Consider the following 25,563-nt stretch of genomic DNA (forward strand, 5'->3'; position numbering starts at 1 on the left):
AATGTCGAGGGATCGCAACAACATTAACAACAATGACAACAAGCGCCGACGACGACAAACGAAATCGTCATGCGACGCGCCAGGCGCTATGTCGAAGACGGTCCAACGCGTCGTTGCACATGCATGCACGTTGCACGCGGACGTGGTGCGCCCTATGTTTTTGACGAACAAATCATAACAACACGATGCGTGTTTCGTTTTACAACGAGATGATAGTGAATAATATTTTTGAAGATTATTCTACGTTATTACGAAACTATAGAGCTCGTAAAAGTCAAGCCCGTGAAATCGGTCGAAATTTGCAGTTGCAGTGAGCGATAAGGAAAATATCGAAAAAACCAGCAGATAGATTGCATTTATTGCTAGTCGGTATAAGAATGATGCGAATCGCGGGACGAATTCATAAATGACACATACATTTTTTTTTTTTTATAAACTATATCATCTATAAAAATGGAAATATAAACATTCAGTGAAAATTGAATGTTTTTACGATTACTTGTTTTTGGATTACAAAGAAAACGCTAATTTATTTTATGAAAAATCGGTATACAGTAAATTTTGCCTTTTTTTTTTTATAAATTTTCGTCAGTTTTTCCCATTTAATCGGAAAACTGTTGAGAAATTCAACAAATGTGACCTTCCTCTAAATATCAACTAGAACCCATTTCCTATATTTTATTTTTTATTTGGTGATTGTCAGAGCAATCAATCATTAATCTTCCGAAATCGTGTACACAGGCATAAGCTAAAAATCATAACACAGTAAAACCAATACATTCGTAATTTCACTTGGAATCAAAAAAATAAATAAAAAAATATAAAGGAGATCGATGGAATATATTGTACTACACTCATGTAGAAATGCACTATATTTGTAGTATTAATTAATATGAACGCAGAGAAAAGATACGTGTTTCGTATTTTTTAAAATAATCTATGTATGTGACAAATGTGAATGTTCAGAAAAGAAAAATTCGTGCAATGACTTCTATAATATATACGATTATATAAATATATTGTTTTAATAATAGAATAGTAGTATATACAATTATAGATTAGGGTAGTATCGTACACGCCCACACATTAGGGTTTTCGTTGATAATTTCTACTTCCGCATTTGTACGTATTCTCCTTACTTTCGATTTTAATGTAAGCCGAAAAACAAATAAATACGAATGAAAAATATGCATGCATAAAGTGAATTTAGACTATTGATTATGTACACGTGTATTATAAATATTTAAATTAATAATATTGATGTACAGTATGTCTAAATACTGATTTTAGATTCGCTTCAGTCATAGATATAAGTGATGTTCATTAGTTTCTACCGTACGAAAAAATAATTTATTCAATAATTTTAAACAACATAACTATAGATACATATGTAGGTTATACAGTTTATAGGTTATTAATATTATCTATACATATGCATGTATAAATATATAAACACACCGTGGTCCTATTATAGTGCACTTACGTTACATAAAACCATTAAAGTGCATTAGGTTAAGTAGGTGCCCATTGCCTGACGAACTCAATTACACCAATAATATTTGTGTACCAAAGTAAAATTAAATTGATATAGAATGGATTCATTAGACTGAACTATGTATAAACCTGCAACCACGGCCTAACCTATCGTCATAATATACAGCCACGTTTAATATAAGCGTCCAAATGAATTATGATTTAATGCCATCAATCGATACAGCCAACGAGTGTCAACTGTCAAGGATACACGAAATAGAAATACTAAATTTAATTAGATTAAATAATTCAATTTAGAATAAATTATAATAGGTTCGGTTGTATTTAAGTGTATATATATATATATATGTAGTAGCAAAACCACAATAATGTGCTCATGAAATTATACTTTTTTTTACAATACTCGTATTAGGGTACTCATAAATATTCTATATCACATTATCGTTGATTTTGACGAACACAAATATCAAATAGTGTAGCAATGTACAATTCATTCATATACCATGGTGATCGTGCGTACTGAAACCCACACGTATTTAATAATATCACTATTATATTACAGTTATTGGTTATACGAAATAAAAATATTGAATAAAATTCATTCCCAGTCAAGTGTTTTAAATGGGCTTTTTAAAATGTACATTTATTATTCTAAACCACATATTGTGGCCTACATACAGATCGTGTATTATCTTGATGTAAAATAAAAAATTAAAAAAACTATATAACCGATTTTTATTTTACAATGTCTAAATTTTACATATTGAAAGGTATGTCACTTGTGTATGCATTTATATTCAATATACGTGAATGAAAATAAATAATAAAATGCAAAAATTTTCTTTTGTTACGTATTATTCTGGTTTTTTATGGTTTATGAAAAATAAACAATAAATAAAAATACGACCATGAATAATAAGAATTTCTTGATAACAGTACCTAACCTAATAAAGGGGAAAATCATTTTTATAAAATGGTATATACTACCACGCAAAACGGAGGTAATTTGAAAATTGACAAGTGTCAGTACCGTCGTTAACTGGTAGGAAACCTAGACAGTTGCCTAGGGCCTCGCACTTACTCGGGGGCTGTTAATTTAGAATAGCTAGATATTTTTATGTGTAAGGGATTTTACTGCTTTTGCCTAGGGCCTCGCAAAAGCTTACGGCGGCACTGACTAGTGGTTTCGAGTTATGGTGTTTAAAAGGTAAGCGTTGCACTAAAAAATTATAAATTTCCACACAACGACAAAAATGTGATATATATAATAGGTATATGATATAAATTATTCTTATTGGTTACGACGGTAAGCCATTGAACGCTGATCTATTGTATTATTATATGTACAATATGTACACTGGATTAATTACATTATTATATTATAAAACGTGTTTACTATTGCTATTGTATATCCATATTAATTTACCAGCTCTGCAGGTAACTGATCCGCTACACTTAGGTCTGTGTTCACATCACATGAATTAAAAGATTTTACGGGAACCCATTCTCTCCGGTCCATCAATTCTTCTTCCAGTAAATAGTTTTTGGTTAAAATATCTTGATACTGGTGCCATTTTCTTCTTCCCATTAACTCTTCAGCGATCCTTTCTAACCCTATGGACATAAGTACGATATAGATTAAGTTTTAGACAAGCAACGGGTCCATCATTAGCACTCGTGTGTAACGAACAACAAAAACCATTTACTCTAACAATAAAATGCACTTTGAGCGACAAACATAAGTTTCCATAAATAGAAAACAAATTATTCTATATTTTATGTAATCATATTATCTTTTATTATATTATATTGAAATGTTTCAGAAATCTTATTTAATCTAAGCAGATTTGTTATTGTTACAAAATGCTATCAATCTTATATTTAACGGCATATGGAAACAATTAATGTGCACCGTGAAAGAATGATGTGAGGAAAAAAATAATTTTATTAATATCGTCAAAATCAAAAATAGCCATAACAGGATTATAATTATGTATGTAATATATTCAATGCACACATTTACATAACACATACTATATTAAATATTGAGAGACCTAATTGCCACCAGCAAATTATTACAATAATATAAACACACACACACACACACATATATATGAATATATATATGTTTATATTATACATGCATTAGTCAAACGGTAGTATTGTTTCAACGAAGTCTTTCGAAATTACATTTTGTTTGATTAATTCTAATACGTATTGTATCCATGTGTAATTCTATTTAACATTTGACGAATGGATATTTTTTTATAATACCTATATCAGCTGATTGAAAACAAAAATTTATGTCACTATTCAATTATAAATAAATAAATAAATAAATAAATAAATATATGAATATAATTATAGAATATTTATAGTTTTACTGTTTTGTCACGTAGATTATTTCCCTATGTTTTATCATTCTGTATAATCATTTTGAAAAGAAAAATCCACAAACTATTACTATTAATATCATTGATAAAAAGAGATATAATTTGTTGACATAAATTTCAGTATAAATGTGCGAAAAAATGAAATGCGTTTTGTTTAATATTTTCCTGTAAGAACAAGATTAAGTGATATAGATGCTGTGTCGAAAATAAATAAATTTGTACATAGTTATAAACAAGTAAACAAAAAATACGCAAAATATGCAGTAAGGTATTTTTTAAAACCAAACGATTAATATATACATTATACAGGTATAACTATTAAAAAATAAAACCAATGTTTACCATCTTCAAATTTACCGAAGTATATACCTTCATTATGTTATGTAGAGTTTTTCTCTTAAAGCCGATTTTCTTTCACGATCCTGTAATTGTCAGATCGTGAAAGAAACGTATATAATTACTGACTACACGTTATTTAAATTATTTTTTATGCGGAAAGTATTTCTGAGTAATACCGGTTGTATACTGTTTTATGTCTGTGGTGGACATGTGTGTAGAATTGTATAGAGTATTATTATTATTACTTATAGTTGATAGGTATTTATATACATTGACACAACATGTAATATAATTTATTACTCCAATAGTTTTTTATGATATACAAGACGAAAGAGGAAATTCTTCATTCCTCAAATATTACTCGTCGTGTAAAAATATTTAATATATTTAATCGTGTCATAATGCATTGCTCCTTGTATACGTGCAGTCCGATCGCTGATTGTCGAGTCTCTTGTTTGTTAACACTGCGTACAACTTTGGGCTGCGTTCGACTGACGATAAGAACGACGGAGTGCCGACGGCGTGTATTGTTTATACTGCAGAGTTGGGTTATTGAAGTGAAAACGTGAAAAAATATTCGTCCTTAGTAGTATGTGGCATTAACCAATAGTTATAATGCTCGTACGGCATTTATTTGGATTTTGCGGCTGACGGTTATAACAGAGCAACGTCGATCCGAGTAATTTTATTATACGCTTTATTAGGCCGCGATCACGTCGTCAGGAAAATCTTTACATACGACGTGTTCACGACGGATCTTGTGGCTCACGTATGGTATTCCATCAAAATGGCGGTAACTGGTGTGTTTGCGATTGAATCCGTCGACGGAAACTCGTGAAAATGACTCATCCGAACGTTTCAAGTACGTCCCGTACAGTAAATGTGCACGACGAAAATTCAATCGGGAAGAATACGTTTATGGACATGTTTCCGTCGACAATCGCGTCGGACCCGTTCGGTGCAATAATTCAACGTGCCTACTCGTACACGCGCGTATACATCTGCGGATGGACGTGTAGGCAGGTAACCGTGGTTTGCCTTCGGACCGTCGCGTTTTCACACAAGTACGTACGCGTTTAATATTTTACCGATAGGCACGCAGGTATGTCAATCGGGGGTGGGAGGACGAGAATAGGCGTGTCACGTGACGGTCGTGACGGTCGAATGTCGGTCGACTCTCCCCTGCCCGTTGTCTTCGACAAATCATGACGGCGTACCTTTATTTACGCACACACACACACACACACACACACAACCTAGGTAGAAAGGTAAATATTTGTGTACACGAACGCGTACGGTTTGGTCACAGCAATGTGTACACGTATACATACCTGATCGCATAAACCTGCCTCGGAACACGCGTGTCGGGTAAAAAAGGCGAAAAAAAAACCTTAAAGGAAAAAAATAAAAAAAAAAATAATGGACGACGTTCCGTTTACGATCAATATTCAATTAAAAAAAAAAAAAAAAAAAAAAATAGAAATAAATAAATAAATCAGAACTTGTCGCGGAAGGCGGCGGTAGAAGGAACGAAGGCCTATACCGTATGAATATGTATATATCTACGCATGAAAACCGGGACCATGACGACGACCATTTTGAAAACGAGGCGGTGCGTTTGTCGTTTAACGCAGACCGGTTCACCATCGATTGGTCAAAGCCGATTTGAAGCCTATGTACATACGGGCACATGGTACATACGGTAACACGTAAACGAGTACGTATATACTGTGTGTACCTACCTGTTTCGACGGTGATTTAGAGAGAGAGACAGTGAGAGAGAAACAAAAGTTGTGTCCCTACAATGCTGCAAACTTTACGTGACCCCAAAGCGAATTGGACGAAGAAACAAATATACCCTACCTACGGCTCGCTGACAGGATTTCTCATGAATTTTTACCGAACGCGATTTATTTTCCATCGACCTTTTCAAATTCTTTTTTCTCTGGAACGTTTTTACGTTTATTCGGAATCCGGAAGAATGAAATACCGAAACCGCATCCAATTTTAAAGACGTTACGGGACAGCAGAACATATGACTTTAACGTTTTACGTAATACTGTTATTATATTATTTATATAATTCGATCATAAAAAATATGGCAGTCGGTAATGACCCTAAGGGACCACGACATGAATGCATATGTATGATTTTTTTATTTTTATTTTTTATAATTGATTATGTACACCTATTGAATATATAAATATATACATCTCCAAGGACCGATACCACTTCGTACATTTGTCAACGCGAAAACGAATGAAAATTATGTGTTTGTAGTTATAGGTGTTATTGAAAAGTTCGTATGATCAAGAAACTGGTTTCCAACGTTTCTGTGTGCGTCTGTCTATTCACTTATTATTCTATATGCATATACAGTCAAGGATTAACGTAAGATCGTGTAAATAAGTACTCGCTCACAATCACTCGAGCAAAATAAACACCTAAAACAGACCGGGGAAATTAATGTAGGCATACAAATATGATATAATACAATATATACATAAATGTGTGTGTGTGTGTGTTGTAAGTTTATCTAGTTTTTAAATCATTTTGTTTGAGACCTTCGGCCGAGGGCGGCTTGCCGTGGAACTCGTCGTCTACAAATACAGAAACGCAATATATATTAAATAATATAAATGCACAAGATGGCGATTTGGTATAAAAAATATTATACATGTATATAAGTTCGTGTTGCAAAATACTTTTAATCATGTTCTAGTTCGCAATTGAAATGATTGTTATTGGATTATTTAAGTCCATTGCACCTCAACCAACACGTTCACTATATTGTTACATTGTTTGCAAAAATACGTATTTGATATGTATATATATTACACATAAGTTGTATTGTGTTTGCACGAAACGAATAATTAATTCTTGCTGAGTTAATTTAATCCTACAAATCCTACAATTTGGCAAACGATTCAAAATATTTATATAAATCTTTCAGCGTTGGCTGTATAAAATTGCGAATAATTCAAACCGATTAAAATCGATACATTTAAATACCATACGTACGTATAAATTTAATTATAATTCAAAGAGTTTTAAATTTTCATACAGTTTTTAAAATGAATTTACAGTTTTTAAAATGAATTATTATTTTTAAAACATTCTAGAAAATAAAGATCAACATTTTTTTTTTTATAAATAAATTCGCTATTCTATAGATGATTCTGATTTTAGTTAGTTGTAAACCCGATCATACATAGCCAAAAGGATTATTCGCTATGTAATTTGTAACTGAAAATATTGTTCAGGGTTCCAAATCCTAAACATTTTAATTCAAACGATATCACAAATAATTTAGCGCTTATTTGTGTTATGTGGATTTTGTTGTATAATACTATGCTACGTTTCGGATTAGTACTATAAACAAATAAAAATGAACTGATAATCACAGGGTTTTTAATGTATAGTATACAGTGAACGCGCGTAATTGAAGGGAACTTTTTCAAACTTGAGAAACGCTTTTGGATCATTGTTATAAAAAATATTTTGATTGTAAATCGTTATGTATATAAGTCTATAATTGCGGTTTGCCAGGAGTAGAAGAAGTTAAGCAAAGTTGAATAATATTCAAAAGATGTATCGATCAACGGATTAATTATAAAGGCATACATATATGTATATAATTCCATGTACCCGCAAAGTTGCAGATTAATTACTTTAAATGAATATTGTAAATGTACAAATTATGTTATGTAAGTGTTATAGATCATGTAACTTTTGAATTTTGTCAGATTCCACTTAGGCAAAATTACTAATTGTACATGAAGTTAAACGCGATTACATGTATACCAAGAAACGGTTTTAATCAATTTCATAAGAAAAAATCTGTCTATTATTGCGAACATGATCGTTTGAATATCGTATAGTAGATAAATACTGACACTTAATATACAAAATGTTCAGGATTAGACTGAATAGATATATAAATAAACTATAATACCTACAAAACAATTAGTGGACAATGTTTTGAAAACTTAAATTATATACATATTTTACCATAAAAATACATGCACATATTTATATAATTAAATACATATATACGAGGTGTGGCAATTAAATAACGAAAATTTATTTCTAGCTCCTATAGTGGTGAAACTGACATCTTGAAAATTTGTTGATGTAAAGTTCACAAGATTATACACAACTCTCCCAAGTATGATTGTGATCGGTGTAATATTTTGTGCTCTGCGATTTTTCAAATTTAGTAGTGTAGTGTCGTGACGTAGAAAAATGTGTGACGTGAAAGACGAGCAACGAATCGTCATTAAGTTTCTAGTGAAATCTGGCGAAAAATCGGCCGAAATTTTTCGTAAATTGCAACATGTGTTTGGTAATAAATGATTTAATCAATTTTCAGTAATGTTTTCGTATATGTATATATTTAGTTTTACGTGTCTGCTTATACAGGATAGTTAATTTGACGCGATTGTTATTTTCTCAGTTTCAAAAGATCTGCAAATCGAGTATTTTTTTTTTTTTTACTATTCTGGACAGCAGTAAATAATTTATTACCTATATACTAAAAATGTCAAACCGGAACATTAATACAAAGTACGAGCAGAGACGTATTTAGAGTTTTGACGCCGCAGCTACATTTTATTGCTACCCTTACACGTATACGTATACGATTTTCAAGAAAGGTAAAATTTATTATCTACAAATTTTACGCGATCAAATTTTGATAATATTATTATGAAAATAAAAATCGCCATGTGGTCACTGTGCAAAATCAAATATTAAAATTTTTCGATTGACAAAAATAGATGATGGTTACAAAAAAATGTTGCCACTCTTTGAAACCAAAATAATGTGCCACCCGGGATAACGGTACCCACTCGCCCTCCCTCCTAAATACGTCCCAGGATACAAGCAACGTAATCATGTGGTGGAACGTCTTTATTAGCGCCCCGTTAGTGTGCACCGATTTTTATGTATGTATATTCTACGTAAACTATGTAAAGTGTATATAAACGTATAAACACGAGTGGGGGACGGTTTCTTCTAACCTGACCTGACCGGTGTTTAACAATATTTTTGGACGGGGTGGAAAATTGCGAATTCACCATAATGCTCCAGATATAAGAGCTCGTGACGCATAACATTGTTCGTGTACACGTATATATATATATATATAATATCTTTTATATCGGTTAGTCATCGGTTTTTGATTTTAGAGTTATACTCGAAACAATATGAAAAACTGTCATCGCATTTAACATGTCGAAGCCTTACACAACAAATCTTTGCGTGTACGTACCGAGGTGTTTGTTTTGTGTCAGTGGCGTGGCAAGGACATGGCGAATTTTGCCTACGCCAGGAGCGTGAATAGCAAAAGGGCGCAAAATTGTACAAAAGTTGTATTTTTATCCTACAATCAAATCGAAATTTTTTTATTATACTTTTTGAAATACGTAAATGTTTTCTATTTGTACTGCGTGTGAATTTAATGATGAAATTATGAAAATAGCACAAGGGAATTTAAATAATAAATTTCATATGAAGAAATTACCGATGAATTTGGTAATCATTAAGCGAGAAAGGCAAGTTTTCAATGTTTAAAATTAACACTGTATTAATAACTTATAAATATAGATTGTATCCTTAAAAAAAATATCTTAACATCAAATTATAATTGGTTAAAAAGCGTTTACTTCTAAGTTAGTCAGGGGCGCTAGCGAGTCTTCTTATGCCACTATTTCGTGTACATTGTTTTACGTACTTATCGCGTTGTCGTATTACGAACGAACAATGGAGGTGACAAGATTGGCACACTGCAACGGTGTCCGTCTAGGGTTAAAACGTGTACGAGTGCGGTAAAATCGGACCGTTCCGCGCGATCGTGTGGCCAAAACGTTTCAATAATCGCAGACGACGGTTGACGATATACGCGTCCATGCATACACCGCGGGATGAGCGTGTATTCGCTGCAATGGCTTGTGCTGAGGGGTGGTATCGTGCCGAGAACGCGAAGGGGAGAGAAAAAGCAGTTTTAGTCACGTAGTTAATTGTGAAAAAAAAACATTCTATATACTTGTGTGCGGATGTGTATTATGCGCCAGTTGACGTACGCGCGGGAGAAGGCGAAATTGCTTATCAAGAGGTGTATAGTCTAAGAGCGGGACATGAATAGCTGCGTCTCGTGTGGGGTACATACACCATTTGCACAGAACGCTCATACACGTGTGTAGGTACGTGGAATGTGCACTAGCATAGGCGTAGAATAGTAGGACTTTAGTTGCAGCGCACTATGTGTCCTGAGAATACAATGTTTACAATTCTGATGAGGTGAATGCATAAGATACGCGAAACGTAGGTACGTATGGGCGAAGAAAATTAAACGGTGGATTTATGTACGAGTTTTTATCGCGTAGTCATTGTGTACGCGTTTCAGAGTGCAGTAGACACAAAATGGTTCTTTCACGACGAATTCGAAAGCTTACCGTTTGCGATGTACACATGTGTATGTATATTTTTAAATAATATTTATTTTGTGTGCGCATGTGTGCGTGTGTGTGCGCGCGAGAAAGAGTAATAACCGTGCACATTAATTTTAATTAATAATTAGTGTTTCGATAGTATAGAACAATGTCAATATGTATATTTATATAAATAAATATATATATATATATATATAAGTATAACTATGTGCATAAAATGCATTTGAATAGAAAATAGTTTTTGTGTACTCTACACAATTATGCACGTGTATTACACGGGGTTTAATTAACATATAAATGCATGTACTGTATACAGTACAAAACTATATAAAATTAATTAAATCATGTCGAAATCGAATTGCCTCTAAAACACATTTCTTAAAATAACAATCAGTATTTTGATTAAAACTTATTTGAAAATACATTATATTCGTGATAATTTATGCTTATAATACTAATAATAGGCCTAATGTTGTGCCTAATTATCGTTGATACATAATGCTTATCGCACATGTAATTCAGCTTTATTATTTGTGTTATCCAAGTCCATAATATATACTTATTTAAATATTGAGGCGTTTAATTAAACGACGATGTAGTAAGTGTACGTAACAAAAAATGTTCGATTAAAAATAAATACTGAAAGCTTAATTTCTGATTATAGTAAAGCTTATCTGCTACAATAAATGCTTTTTTATTCTTTATTGGTTGGTTTAATATATATTATTCTTATGTTATTCAATCGAACCGTAAAATTATCATATTTTCAGTACATCCTACTCAAATCAATGCTAAACTTGTACACAAAAGCACTCTAAAATGAAAAGATCTTTAAAGCTTCTTTTGTATTTATATAATTTAAAATATTTATAGCCATGTGATACAAGCTTAAAAAAAAAAAACTAAAATAAAATCAATTACATTAAGCCTGTTACATAAACGAAACATTTAAATCCTAATACAAGAAGGTACGTTTTAAATAATACTAAAATTTAACTATATTTCAAAATTTTTATATATTATATTGTATTTATGTAAATAATTATAGTAAAATTCTTGTTGCTTTTATTTATATGTCGTATTTTAGGCACACTATTTTTGTTAATTTAATAATTCAATAACATCGTTAGTGTTAATAAGTTTAATTATAATTGATGCTATGGCGATGTAAACGGCGTAAAACAAATATGCAAATATCAGTTTATTAGCAACAACAAATAAATAACGAAATAAACTAAATACTCGACTGTTTATATCGATAACGTTTTAAGTGTACACGTAAAGTTCGCAGTACTTCTATCATGTGCCACCTACTATCTATCTGTATACTTAACGGGGGTCACAACGAAACCTTATATCGAGTTGAATAAACACCGTTCGAGAAAGGATTATAGAATAATATGTAAAATATGCTCAAAAATAATATTCTCTGTCACAAGAAACGTTTAAATGTACACATGAATAAGTATTTCGAATCGTGTTGAAATGTTTGATTTTTAATTGCGGAGTTATTCACGTTCAGACTAAGAAGTAGGAATACAAATGTTATAAACCGAACGTTTGTCGTTTGCGTTTCCAACATGTATACGTGTAGGTACGAAGTAGATACCTAACATTCGATTGGTGTTTTCGAGTATTTTATCGAACGGACCGTATGAGAACAGTGTGTATCACACTATGTGGTACACAGCACGTATTTCAAAGTTTGATATTCGCTTAAATAGTCAAATATATGTAAGTAACACATGTGTACTAGTTATCTGCACGATCCGTTATTTTAAAGATCAAACCGGACTTCAAATTTTACCAGGGGACCGAAGTCGGACCGGACCAGATCTTATAAATAAATATATACCTAAATTTGTAGGTTTATTTTTATTTTTATTTGTTTACATAACAATATTTGTATTTAGATTTTAAGTTCCATGATTGGGACCGCACTGATTTTCATTTTTTTTTCTTTTTTTTTTTGAAACCAAACTGGACTGAAAATAATGCATTTGATTTGAGGACTGGATCGAACTATTCTTAAAAAATATTGAAACGAATCAAACTGACAATTCAATAACTTTTGTATGTTAGGACTGTACTAGACCGGACTGATTAAGACCGGACCATGCAGAGCATTAATGTGTTCTGTACCCATGTAATATAATATTACGTGTACACTACTAGCGTATCGTGTTTTAATTAGTTCCAATATTTCAACGTTATGCCGTTGTCGAAAATATAAGCATTGACCTTTGAACCGTTACAATAATAACGTATTATTATAAATCCGAAAATCTACATGCGAACACGTTACAGTATACGCAGAGATCGTTATCGGCTGCGTTTCAATTGCAATAACCTTCACGCGCGCGTTGTATATTATTTTGATCAATTTACACAGCGCAAATGAAATATCGTTTTAGCGATAAATTTAATTTGTGTTTGTTAAAAAACAAAAATGTTCTTATCAGTACACCGAAGCTTAACCTAGTCTACACGCCCGTTTGATACGTACGAATATACCATAATTAATGCTCTCACAGTTATTAGTAATAATATAACATATGGACCACATTTTCAAATGTATTTTACCTAACTAAAAACACACACACACGCGCGCGCGCATACATTCTTCAACAAGAAAGGTAATGTATCCGTACACATATCATGGTATGTATGCATACACGCGTGCTTGTGGTATAGTCTAAAGGTCTGTACAGAAACATGTGCTGTAATAATATATTCTAAGAACACGAAAGAAGAATTGGAATTCCGAATTTTAACAGAAAAAGAAATTTTTAATTTCGTTAACAGTTCAAGAAATTAAAATTTATTTTATTTTATTTTTTTTTTAATTAATACATTTGATAATATAAATACGAAGATTTTTTCACAATAATCACGAAACTGTTTTTTCAACACGGTTTTTATTGAAATCATGGTACTTCCGAACGACCTAAAGTCAATACAATTGAACGAGTTCAAAAAAAAGTACCAAAACTCGAGAAATAGCATATTGGAACTAAAAATTTAGAAATATTCGAAACGTGCGGTGAAGAATTTTAAGATTTTACGTTTGTTACGTAGCTTTTTCGGCTGTTATTTATCGGTGTTCGACAATAGTTGGTGAACGATACGCTACAGCAGCTATAGAATCCCAGCCCTGATTATAATAAACAACGTGTTTTGGCCGCGCACGGTCTAGACTGCAGTCGATAATGTTAGTATACGATTAGACGTAAATACACGTGAAAATTGCATTTGTACTTACTATGCTTAGGCGGTAACTCGCCAAGTACGCGGTGCGTGATAACACTGTAATACGATGTTCAGCAGAACAGAGAACGGTCGTTGCGTTTCGATTTCGGAGCAATGCTCGTCGCACGTATGGAAAACAATAACAATAATCCTAGAGACATTTTATTTTTCGCTATTCCGTCGCGGCCGTTGCTGTTAGTGGATGTTATTATGAAAATTATTTTATTAGGTAGGATTACGGTGCGTTGCAATAATAATACTATATGGCCTCACGAAAAATTCCGGCATTATCCTACGCGTGCGTATGACGTCATTTCGCTTGAAACTCGATATAATATTTTTATACCTGATGTGAAATGTTGACGGCGATAAAGTGAAAAAAAAAATCGTAATACAATAAGACCGTCGTATAGCGCAGACACGTCGTACATGCCGGTAATCGTTATTTTTATTCATAATACTTATTATTATTTTACACCGACATTATCTGATCGATTTGTACTACTTATTGTCGTCCGATACCAGTGATATCACTCGAAGCAGTCGCTCAGTCATGTTGTTATAACGCATTGCTCGTACCACGTATCTACGTAATTGTTTGTAAATTTCGAGATAATTTATTTATTACAGACCTGTTATCTAAATCGGTTTCGGTTACTGAATGAATGCGGCGGCAAAAAATAATTTGGAAACAGTAGCGCAGGTATAATAATATCAGTATTATTATTATTATTATTATTAGAACATGTGGTGTATACGAACGAAAATGTAACGGCGGATGCAATATTATGGGACGTAAAAAACATGAACCCGACGTCAAGGTGACGTTTTATTGTATAGTTGGGTTTTGATAAAACTGCGATATCATGCATTTTCCTAAATTTAACCGTGGAATTAGTATTGTCAATGTTAACGTTTAACGTACCACCACACATTACAGAGGAATGTTTTTCATTAGCATAAAAATATAAAGGCGTTTTCTGTTCACGTCGGCTACCGCATCAACTCAAGATTGGCCTGCGTTGTGCAGACAAAACAAAACACGCATCACAATGTTTTGCTTTAACATTAACCGCTACTATATTATGGCTATATGTCCGTGGATCACTCAACATTTTGTTTAAAACTATAATCTATTGTCTCAAGTGTTTCGTATTATTTTTAATAGATTCGTTGTATAACCTATACATTTTTTCCTCAATAGAAATCCAGTATTATTATATATCAGCTACACTACCTGTATATGGTGTATAACGGCTACAACTACTTTAAATACTGTCCGCCGTTTAGATTTCGTTTCACAAAACGACAGCGTAAAGAGGCCAGTCTTTAATACTCGCGCTAAATATACGTGCATAATATTTATAGATTTTAACATATTATCAGTCATGCAAAGAGTAAATACATTATAAATTAAAATTATTTAGAAACGATTTAAATGTTGTATTAATATACTTGCTTATATAATATTTAAACGTTGCACAAGTTTATAAAAAAAAAAAAAAAAAATTGATATCAATATCAATATATACATATTTTGATGTTCTGAAACAATCAAAGTGATTCATATAATTTATATATAATTTATCGCTGTGGTATGAAACTCAATTTATAAATTCTGTCTGATTAAATAGTGATATAAATTTTATCTTTTAAAAATTCATGTAATAAATTCACTGAGTAACTGAATTTCACAGTAATTAGGTATAAACGTTATTATAGACGTTGTATAAATTGTTTTTGTTTTTGTAAATAGTTTTTTAATTTATGAATATAAAATTAATTTTATAATATTTTATGCTCGTAAATAATAAATAAATAAATATATATATATATTTGGCTTGCAGCTGGAGCTACGGAACTAAATGTACGTATTTCAGTGGAAACACTTTGAATGTACATTTTTGTATTTACTTTTATTCCTTGAACATAAACTCGCAGGTTTAAGATGAATTTACCTGGCATTCTAGAGATTTACCTCGTGAAAAGAAGAGGGTAGGGTGGTTGATAAAAATAATAAATATAAACACCACATCAAACAATATTTGAATCGCAGTTGGTTACAATTTGCGTAGTCGGAAAACGCGTATGCTTAAAAATCAAGTTTTACGCTGTTAAAAATGTGTTTATGATTATGACATAGGAACTATGTCGAAATTAGTTGGTACTTAGTGTTAAAATTAGCAAAATTTATACTTAATCGTGATTTAAAAGATTTGAATAGCAAATAACAATTAACTACGATGTATTATGATTTGTTAAGAAAACATAATAAAAAGATCATCAAAATGTATCAAATAGATTATGTGACAGTATGTATGTGTTCTTTTATTGAATCTTCAATTTAACAATGTAATATATCAAAACATATAATAACGTGAATAAATAAGTAAAATAAATTGAATAATGAGTAAAAAATAGTTTTCAAATACGCTGATATGTTGTAAGGATGCTTGCAACTAAACCATGAATATCTAACCCAACCAAGTATGTCACTGGATCCATGTTAGTACGTTTAAAATATACTTTAAGCGTACAAAGTATGTTCTATATATAAAATATACACCACAATGGCATACAAAATTAAAATCATTGAATGGAATCTAATTTTGCAAGTTATTAAACGAGTTTAATGAAATTGATTTACGTGATGAATAAACGGATTCGGTGATAAACTGCATAAACCATTTCATGATAGCATGCCATAATGGTTTTCAATAAGTGGTTTTAACCTACTAGAAAAATATAAATCGCACGTATAACCGTTCTTTTAAAAAATCAATTGAATTTATCAAAAAATATCACGAATTTAATCGAAATACGAGTTTTATGTAGGTAGGTACATGAACCAAGATACAACAATATAAATGACGGTTGATTTTTAAGTAGTTTTATTTTTTGATATGCATACGAAACTAACAATTACGATTACAACAATTGTTTACAAACGATTTCGATGCGTAGTGTACGGAAACGGATGTAAAAAATGTTCACAAATATACTGCAGACTACATTCGTGATTTAAATGTATTCGAACGATAGTTCGATAATGTCGACAATAATTGGTTTGCATACAAATATTCAACGATCGTAAATCGTGCTGATGAAAAGACCGACGTGCAATGTTCGGAAGTAACTGAATCGGTTCCCGTTTGAAAAAGATATTTTATTAGGTATAGCCCAATCGGTTCCCATTTAAAAAAGGTATTTTATTAGGTATAGACGAATTGGTTTCCGTTTATGTACAGGTGAAATAGTGACAATTTTAATTTTTTACACAATTTGCCTTCACTGTTAAAAATTAAAATCCAACGGGGGCCAGTTCGTAGAGAGCAAAAAACAAAATTTTAAAAGCTATATGTATGACACATGGACACGATTATTATATCGATAAGGTATAGAGTATAGAAATATAATTAACTATAGATTAGACTTAATTAGAATTAACTAGCAAACTATTAGCAAACCGAAAGGAATAACAAATATTTGGAAAATTATACGACCGAGTACATTGATGAGAAGACAAAATTCTAAGCATATTCATTAGGTTACGGTGTGTGTACGCCGAAAAACCGGACGCTTTTGTATTATTATACGATTAGCCATTGAAAAGCTCGTGGGTACATCGTACGATTGGAATTTTTCAAATGGGAAAAAAGAAATGAAAACATTAATACACGATATCAAATGTAAAATGTATAGAATGTTAAAATCGTAACACGTTGTTGATATGCATGTAATACAAACAACGAACCATAGGCGTATTTAAGAGAAGGGGTGAAGGGGCGATCGCCCCCCCCCTGAATCTGTATTTAAGGAATTGATTTTATGTAAGATACACATTTCAATTTTTTTTTAATGTGGATCATTTTATAACGATACTTAGTGTCCATACGTAATGAAAAATCAAATAACCTACTAGTGTAATTTTCAAAACACAGACAGGTGTTAAAAGAGAAATACACAAAATCGATTCTAAATGGGATTCGATATAAGATTAAAAAAAAAAAAAACCTCAAACATTAAAGATTCACCTGATTTAAATATTACCAACAGTTTTGTAAATTTTGAGCCTGAATTAAAGAAAAAATTTGAATCACCATCTCCCCTAGAAGTAAGTTGAAAATACGCCCCTGCAACGAATACAAACGTAACTCGCGCGTGATTATATAGATGTGTACACGTAATACGTGCGTATACGATACCGGACATTCTTCGTTTAAACGCGATAAGGTTCAAATTCACCGTGCGAATAACATCGTCGGACGATAACAGTGTGTTGAACTTTTGTCCGATCGAACGAATGCAGCTGCTGGTGGCAACGGTGTGTTTCGCGCGAAAACGTATTATCAATTTCCAATATTTGTGACGGTTATGTTCGTGAACGTTAGCATATTGCTAGTACAACGTTCGCGGCACAACCGGCGATCGGGCGCATCGATGGTGCGAGATAAAAAAAAATTTTTTTTTTTTTTTTTTAAAAAAACACTGTCGGTTATAAATACTTATAAAATATTTACTGAGTATTCTGATACGCGACCGTATGTTGTTCACTATCTACATTATGTATTATTATTGTACAGATAAATCGTAAATGCGTCTTGTACAACAACAGAGAATTATAACATAATATATCATAACCCATAATAATACACCGTTATCAAATTAACAAAAAATGGCGTTGAACTCGTAAAAATTGCGATGATTTGGCTTATTGTTTATTGCGTTCGTGCGTACACCAAATGTGTCGTTTTTAGCAAGTGGCATTTATTATCTATAAAGAAAAAACAATTTTTTTTTTTTAATGTGAGAAGGCATGTTTGACATAAAAAAAAAAATAAAAAAATATTTATGTATAATATCAACACCAAATAAAATAACATCCGTTTGCAAAACTATAAATTTAACTGAGCCGACATCTCCAATAGAAAATGCAGAATATTTAGCTTTAAACAATTCTAACGAAAAGATCATGTTATACATGAAAGTAGGTTTTTTTTAAACAATTAAATTTGCGCTGTAAATTTGTTTGAAATGTCGAGTATTACAAAAAAATATTAGGCCAACAACCTTTTTCGGTAAAATAAACTAAATGTATTATAATAGACTGAGTATGTATTAAAAAGCATACGTACACATTGTTTCTGTAAGATAAACGAGTAATATTTAAATGCTATTCAAATGCAATTAGAACGCTTCGATTAAATTGATTGGATTTCTTGTGAAACGTGATAGACTTACACAGTTATAACGTGGAATAAACCAATGAGAAATTCAACATACACATAACTCAAATAACATTTTTATAAAAAAATTGTATACAGACCTCGTAACGCTAACGTGTATTAATTTATAATATACATTATTGTTCTACAATACACTGATACACATGCTTGATGCATTTTTCCTTGGCAAAAATATTATCGCTACCTAAAATATTTACATAATATATATTATAAAACGGACTCAATAATAATTTTATGTACACCTATAATATATTAATATATGTACGCGCAGGGGTTATAAGTTATAACTCATTAGTTGATAAAAACGTTATCTATTGTTACTATTCATATATATATATATATACATATTTGTTTAGTATATCTTATACATAAATTATATAAATGTTTCGAACATCGAAAAAACAAATTGATTTGTGCAGGTTTCACCGTACATTCATAACACCGATGAGAAAGTCTTGTCTTATTCCACAGCAGGTGCTCGATGATATCACACAAACTTTGAATCATGCGTTCCTGCGGTGCGTAACGATGAGATATTTTTAATTTTTAGGAGGTTGGCGTTATGAAAAACTGGCCAAACTTAGATGCAGAAGCGTAGCAAAGCAAGAACATGGTGAACTGTGCCTACGCCATGGGTACGAATTGCAAAGGAGTGCAAAATTTGTATTTTTTATTTATATTTCACTTTCAAAACGAAAATTTTTCTTTATACTCTTTGAAATATGTAGGTTTTGTTCAATTGTACATTTTACGAGGAAATTATGAAAATATCATAAGACAATTCATATAGGAAATTTAATTTGAAAACAATTATCTATGAATTCGTCAGTCTTAAAGCGAGAATAGTAAAATTTTCTAAGTTTAAAATCTCCAATGTAATAATAACTTATAAATATAAATGTTATTCTTAAAAATGAAAGGTTAAAAAAAATATCATCACATTACAATTTTAATTGGTTAAAAAAAATTTACTTCTAAGTTTGCCAAGAGCGCTAGCGAATCTTCGTAGGCCACAGCTTAAATGTATAATATTTCACCAGCGGATCACAAACCGAGCTCTAGGAATTCGCAAGAGTAATCCAGCGGCCGAATTAAAATATTTATTTTTAGTTATGCTGTTGCGTTCATGTATAGAGTGTATATGTTTTATAGACATGCGAATTAATTTTCTTACACGTCAAACCGATGGTTGAAGTTGCCTAACCGGCAGATGAGAAGCACATATATGTGTATATATACAATATTATTGTTCACATTTGAGCTAAATAAATTACAAAAACATTAATTCCATTATGTTTTTTTTTTTTAAGATTAAATTTAATATTTTGTACTCGAACCGTACTCGAATAACAAAGACAAATCATTGATATATCATTCTATACGAGTTGCGAGGATTCAATTTGGTAATCCTGGTTTTCAGAACTCCATATAGTGCAAATATCCGCGGCCAAGTGTCTTGCGTATACCAAAATGGCAATGCAACACGCGCGTATGTCAATGTATATATATATATACACACACACACACATTCAGAAATCGTATGGAAAAACTCGAGCTACTTGTGCAGTACGCAAATGTTTCTGGCGAAATGTTTTTTCCTCCAAATTCCCGAAAGCCCGCGAACAAATTTTAAAACAATGAGTCACGTCTTTGGCACAAATCCGCCGGGAAAACGAACGGCGTCCGCGGTGACCGGACTATATAATAATATCCTTATTTTGTAAATACGCGTGGTTTCTTTTTTCGTCACTTAAACTACACGTTTAAACGTATTATATTTGCGGCCAATATGTGCAGACGCGCTCGCGAGGGTTCTATGCGGTATATTATTCAATTTCGCTATATATTCGAGGGTGTGTTAACAACGTGATTTTCATCCCGGCAAAGAAGCGAAAACGTTTACAAAATACAATCAAATCCCTAAAAAAATGCTTCATAATGTTGGTGCGCGCGCCACATTTCATCGATCCGTTCGCGAATCAAAATTAAATATTACACATCGTAAGGCGTGTAAAAATAAATATATGCGTTCTATATCGCTTATATTATACTATCGTTTCACGTAGAGTAAGCGAATATGCCGCTATCGTTTACATTGTATATCAACACGAAAAAAAATCAAACTCATATACTGTGTATGTGTAACGGAGTAAACGGCGCAGATACAATACAAAGCGCTATTCAAAATGTCAAATCACACCTCGAAAGAGGCCAATTTCATGGCAATTTTATTTACTTGAATATATTCTATATGTTTAATACGTCCCGTATACGTAGTATATCACTTTGAAGTGATGTTTATATAGTTCTTTTTTGCACAGGTACTTTAATTATATCCCTACCACTCCTGTCGCAAATCAGACGTAATTATGATTTCTTTTTCAACCTTACGATTATAAATATACACACACGTATAGACACACTGCGCATATACGTGTATACGTAACCTCAAAGTCATCACGGTTTAAATAATGCTAAAGATTCGCGTTTAATTAAACTACTCGCGTTGTGCGTCTGAACTGTTTATGTTGAATTCACTTTCAATTTATATACATAACTCAGACATATTTATTTACTACATTTTAATCGTTATTACGAAGCGACATTTATTATGTTAAATTTATGGCTCTCTTAGAACACTTATGTAGTGATAGAAATGGCACGATCGTAGGATCTACTCTACTCAAACAAACTTAATACACGAGTGTATACATATGATATATATTGTATTATAGTAGTTGTGTTCAGTATTATATTAAAATTTTTCAAATTAATATTTGTTCGCGGTATATACGTTATAAAATTTAGACACGTCTAGTTTAAAATATAATGTATGATTTATACATTATATGTGCGCACTACTCAATGTATAAATGCAACATTTTATTGTGGATTTTAGATCGATTACACAAATATTAATACACACGCAAAATATAATAACGGATTTTCATTAATTTACAATACATTTATTATTTGTGCATAACTTTATATTATACGGTAATAAATCAATTGCGTTATTTATTATTTTCCATAAAGGTTTTTGAACACACACACACACACACATATATATATATATATATATATATTGGTGTATATATGGACCAAAATTATATTCAATTCGTATAATGTGTTCCGTTTTTTAAATTGTATACTATTGTGTTAAGTGGAAACCTGTCAATGTCGTTATAATATAAAATGTGTAGAGCTTCGTGATTCGTCGGTATGTATATGTGTAGAGTACCACTATAAAGATATGGATGCATTTGCGTGAATGTAAAGTTTTTTTTCTTTGTCGATGTACATATTGTATACTACATTTGCATAAATTTGTTTTTAACTGAAATGCTGAAATGTTTATTTTCACGTAACCATGTGGTTTACTGGTATAATGTAATGAGCGCGCGCGCGTGTAAGCGTATATATATTATTAATTATATGAATACACACGACTGCAGCAGTAAATTATATATTAGGTCACGTCGAAACTGAAAGATTATTCGGCAAATGTTATCGGTCAATTTTCTCAATCCTTTTTTTTCCCTACCCAACCGCGGTGTGGGTTAAATTCATTATCAATCAACTTAACCGAAAAAAAAAAATTTATAAAAAGTACAACTCGCATTGCTGATAATTTATATTATACACTTCCTGGAAGAAGGAGGCAATTGGTAAATTATAGTATTGCATTCGACACAGATGATAATATCAACGCGATCGACAGTTTTATATTACCACCACTAAGATTATACGATTTAAAATTCATGTAAATGTAATAATATTCTACAATAATTTATTGATGGAAATATTTTAGCAGTGCAGTGCGACTAAAAACGTACATTATATTTTAATGTATACGAGTATATACGTATACGAAAACGTTATAGTTGTACGAATTGTGTACTATTAATATACGGTGGTATATAATATACCAAAAACGTGGTCGAAAATTGTCGTTATTGTGTTGTATATGTGTGTTTACTATTTTTGAAAGTACATTAGCCTGTGTACCGCTGGACGAAATAAAAAAAAAAAAAAACATAAGTGACGAATGACCCAAGTGCAACCTGCAAAATATTAATATGGAAAAAACGTGTCAACGAAAATGTCCCCTTGAATATGCGTCCATTTCTTGTTTGCAATCATTACATTATGCATATACGTATACGTCTACTCATAAAAAACACAACGTGAAACAGGTTTTTTGGAGAGTATTTTGTTTTATATGTTAGCCCATTTCCAATTCCAAATTATCACGTATGCTATACTTATGTATATTATTTTCGAGCACATGACGCCATGTACACGAAGAAGTTTTATACGAGTAAAAAAATAATAGGTAATAATATGCAAAATAAAGAGATTGATCGCGGTTTATTACCGGTTCCTCATATTTTATGATAAAAAAAACGTACGTAAGGTTGGATTATGTGTACTTGTACTTGTATGTACATGCCCAACAACTGTTTATCGAATGGAATAATGAAAGAAAAAAAAAATCGTCAGTCGTGCAAAATGATAATGGACCGTGCGAAAACGTTCCGTGACGTTAGAATCCAATTTGGCTAATAACCGGCAAATCACAGGGGCCCGCGTCCGGCGGCGATAATTTGCATAATTGCTATTGCACTAACACACTGACTTCCCTACCTTTTCTCTAAGCAATGCACATATACGTGAAATTTTTTTGAAAAACAACCGTTTGTTCAACCACGTGTGAGTTTTATTTAATAATGTTAGAGTTATACTCGTCCGCATCGATAATATTACTGTGAACACAATTAAATGTATGTATAATGAAAATTATCGAGTATAGTACACGTATAATGAGCACTATACGGTTGAAATCGCACTTAAGATTTAACAAGCCTTTTTAAATAAACAACACTCTCGAGACGTGTCCTATGCATAGGTTTAACAAAAACAAAAAAAAAAAAAAATCGTAAGTATATGTGATTACGTGGTTATACTCAAAATGTTCACATCAAAAATCTACGCACACATATATATCGACTTACACACACACCAAAATAAATAAATAATTATACTAATATCACGGTAACCAATTAAGTGGTCTTAAAATTGAATTTTATACGAGGTCTAGCGAGAGAGACGTGTAGATAATGAATTTAGTGTGCGAGGGAGATAGGAATATACGAAGAGAGAGGTCAGACGCAATGTCAACAACGCCTGATAAATTCGACCTAATCTTTGGACGCTGCAAAACAGCGGTTGACCTAAAATCCAGACGTTAAACAAATGGTCGCGTGTAGTAATAATATTGTAAACGTACCGTTTCTGAAAGCTTTTGGCCGCCGAGTATATGTGAGGCGACGTACGAAAAGTGATAACTGTAGAGTTCAATGACTAAAAAAAAAATGGTTTTCCACTTGCACGAACACGATCACGTAAACACGGAGTTAATAATAAAATAATAACGAAAAAAAAAATTAAAACCAAATTCGCTTTTATAGAATTAGAATAATCACGAGCACAAACGAACTCACACTGCGGATGAATAACAATTACGATGATTACATTAATAATAATAATAAAAAAAAAAAAAATATTGAAATAGAAAAATTGATAGTTTATATTTAATAAAATAATCAAACGATTTAAGCGGTGTCGGAATTGAAAAATGAACCGAGTCAAAATAAAAATAAATTATAAAACAGATTGGTAATAAATTTATTTCGAAGTCGTTGCGACCGCCCGTTGGTGCATCCGAGCACAGTGCATCTGAATGCAGGAGGACCGCTCATTTAGGTTGGTCGGGCCGTCGTCCTTGGAGAACACGAAATGTGCAACATGCATTAGGCTGTCGAAAAACTGCATTTCGCCGTCGCCGCGCCCGACGCGCGCACACACACACACTCACGCACACACGTACACACTCACATACACACACACACACCCGTCCACCCCCACCCAGGACGTCAACGTTGACGGGTAGGGGGAGGGAAACACGAAGACGTCCGATGCACGGCCGGCGCCGAAGACGGCCGAACCGTTCTCGCCGGGCAGGGAGCGGTGGGGAATCGGCAGCACCCCCGGCCCGCCGGTCTTTTTTGTCTAACGCCCCGCCCCGCCGCCGGCCCACGGTGCATTTCCTATAACACCCCGCTGCCCTCCCACCCCGAACGCAGACGCCGCCGACAACGTCGTCGTCGCCGCCGCCGCCACCACCACCACCACCACCACCATCAACGTCGAAGCCGCCGCCGCTACCACCACCGTCGACACAATACTGCTATACACTGCCGCCGCCACCGTTACCACCACCACCACCACCACCGCCACCGCCACCGTTACCTTCTCGCGACCGAATCGCGCGCGCCTACCCTCTGCCTACTCGGATTGACCAGTGTGCGTGCGCGGTTTTTATTTTTT

General features: G+C 32.6%; 1 protein-coding gene across 3 annotated transcripts in view; it reads right to left on the reverse strand.

Moving 5' to 3' along the window:
* LOC112684070 (mushroom body large-type Kenyon cell-specific protein 1-like) overlaps window positions 1-25,563 on the reverse strand; it is a 43,743-nt gene that overhangs the window by 6,121 nt on the left and 12,059 nt on the right. The window contains exons 1-2 of one of the 3 annotated variants that reach the window (XM_025555372.1): window positions 24,464-25,001; window positions 2,921-3,108 (exon numbers count right to left, since the gene is read on the reverse strand). In XM_025555372.1, coding sequence (XP_025411157.1) covers window positions 2,921-3,082 — 162 coding nt within the window. In that variant the 5' untranslated portion in view covers window positions 3,083-3,108; window positions 24,464-25,001. Of the gene's footprint in view, window positions 1-2,920; window positions 3,119-24,463; window positions 25,002-25,563 lie in introns of those variants that run through there. The other 2 variants (XM_025555373.1, XM_025555370.1) reach the window with 2 other exon arrangements.

Source organism: Sipha flava, unplaced genomic scaffold (genome assembly GCF_003268045.1).
Source record: "Sipha flava isolate LNK unplaced genomic scaffold, YSA_version1 240_pilon_pilon, whole genome shotgun sequence".
NCBI classification, from domain to species: domain Eukaryota; kingdom Metazoa; phylum Arthropoda; class Insecta; order Hemiptera; family Aphididae; genus Sipha; species Sipha flava.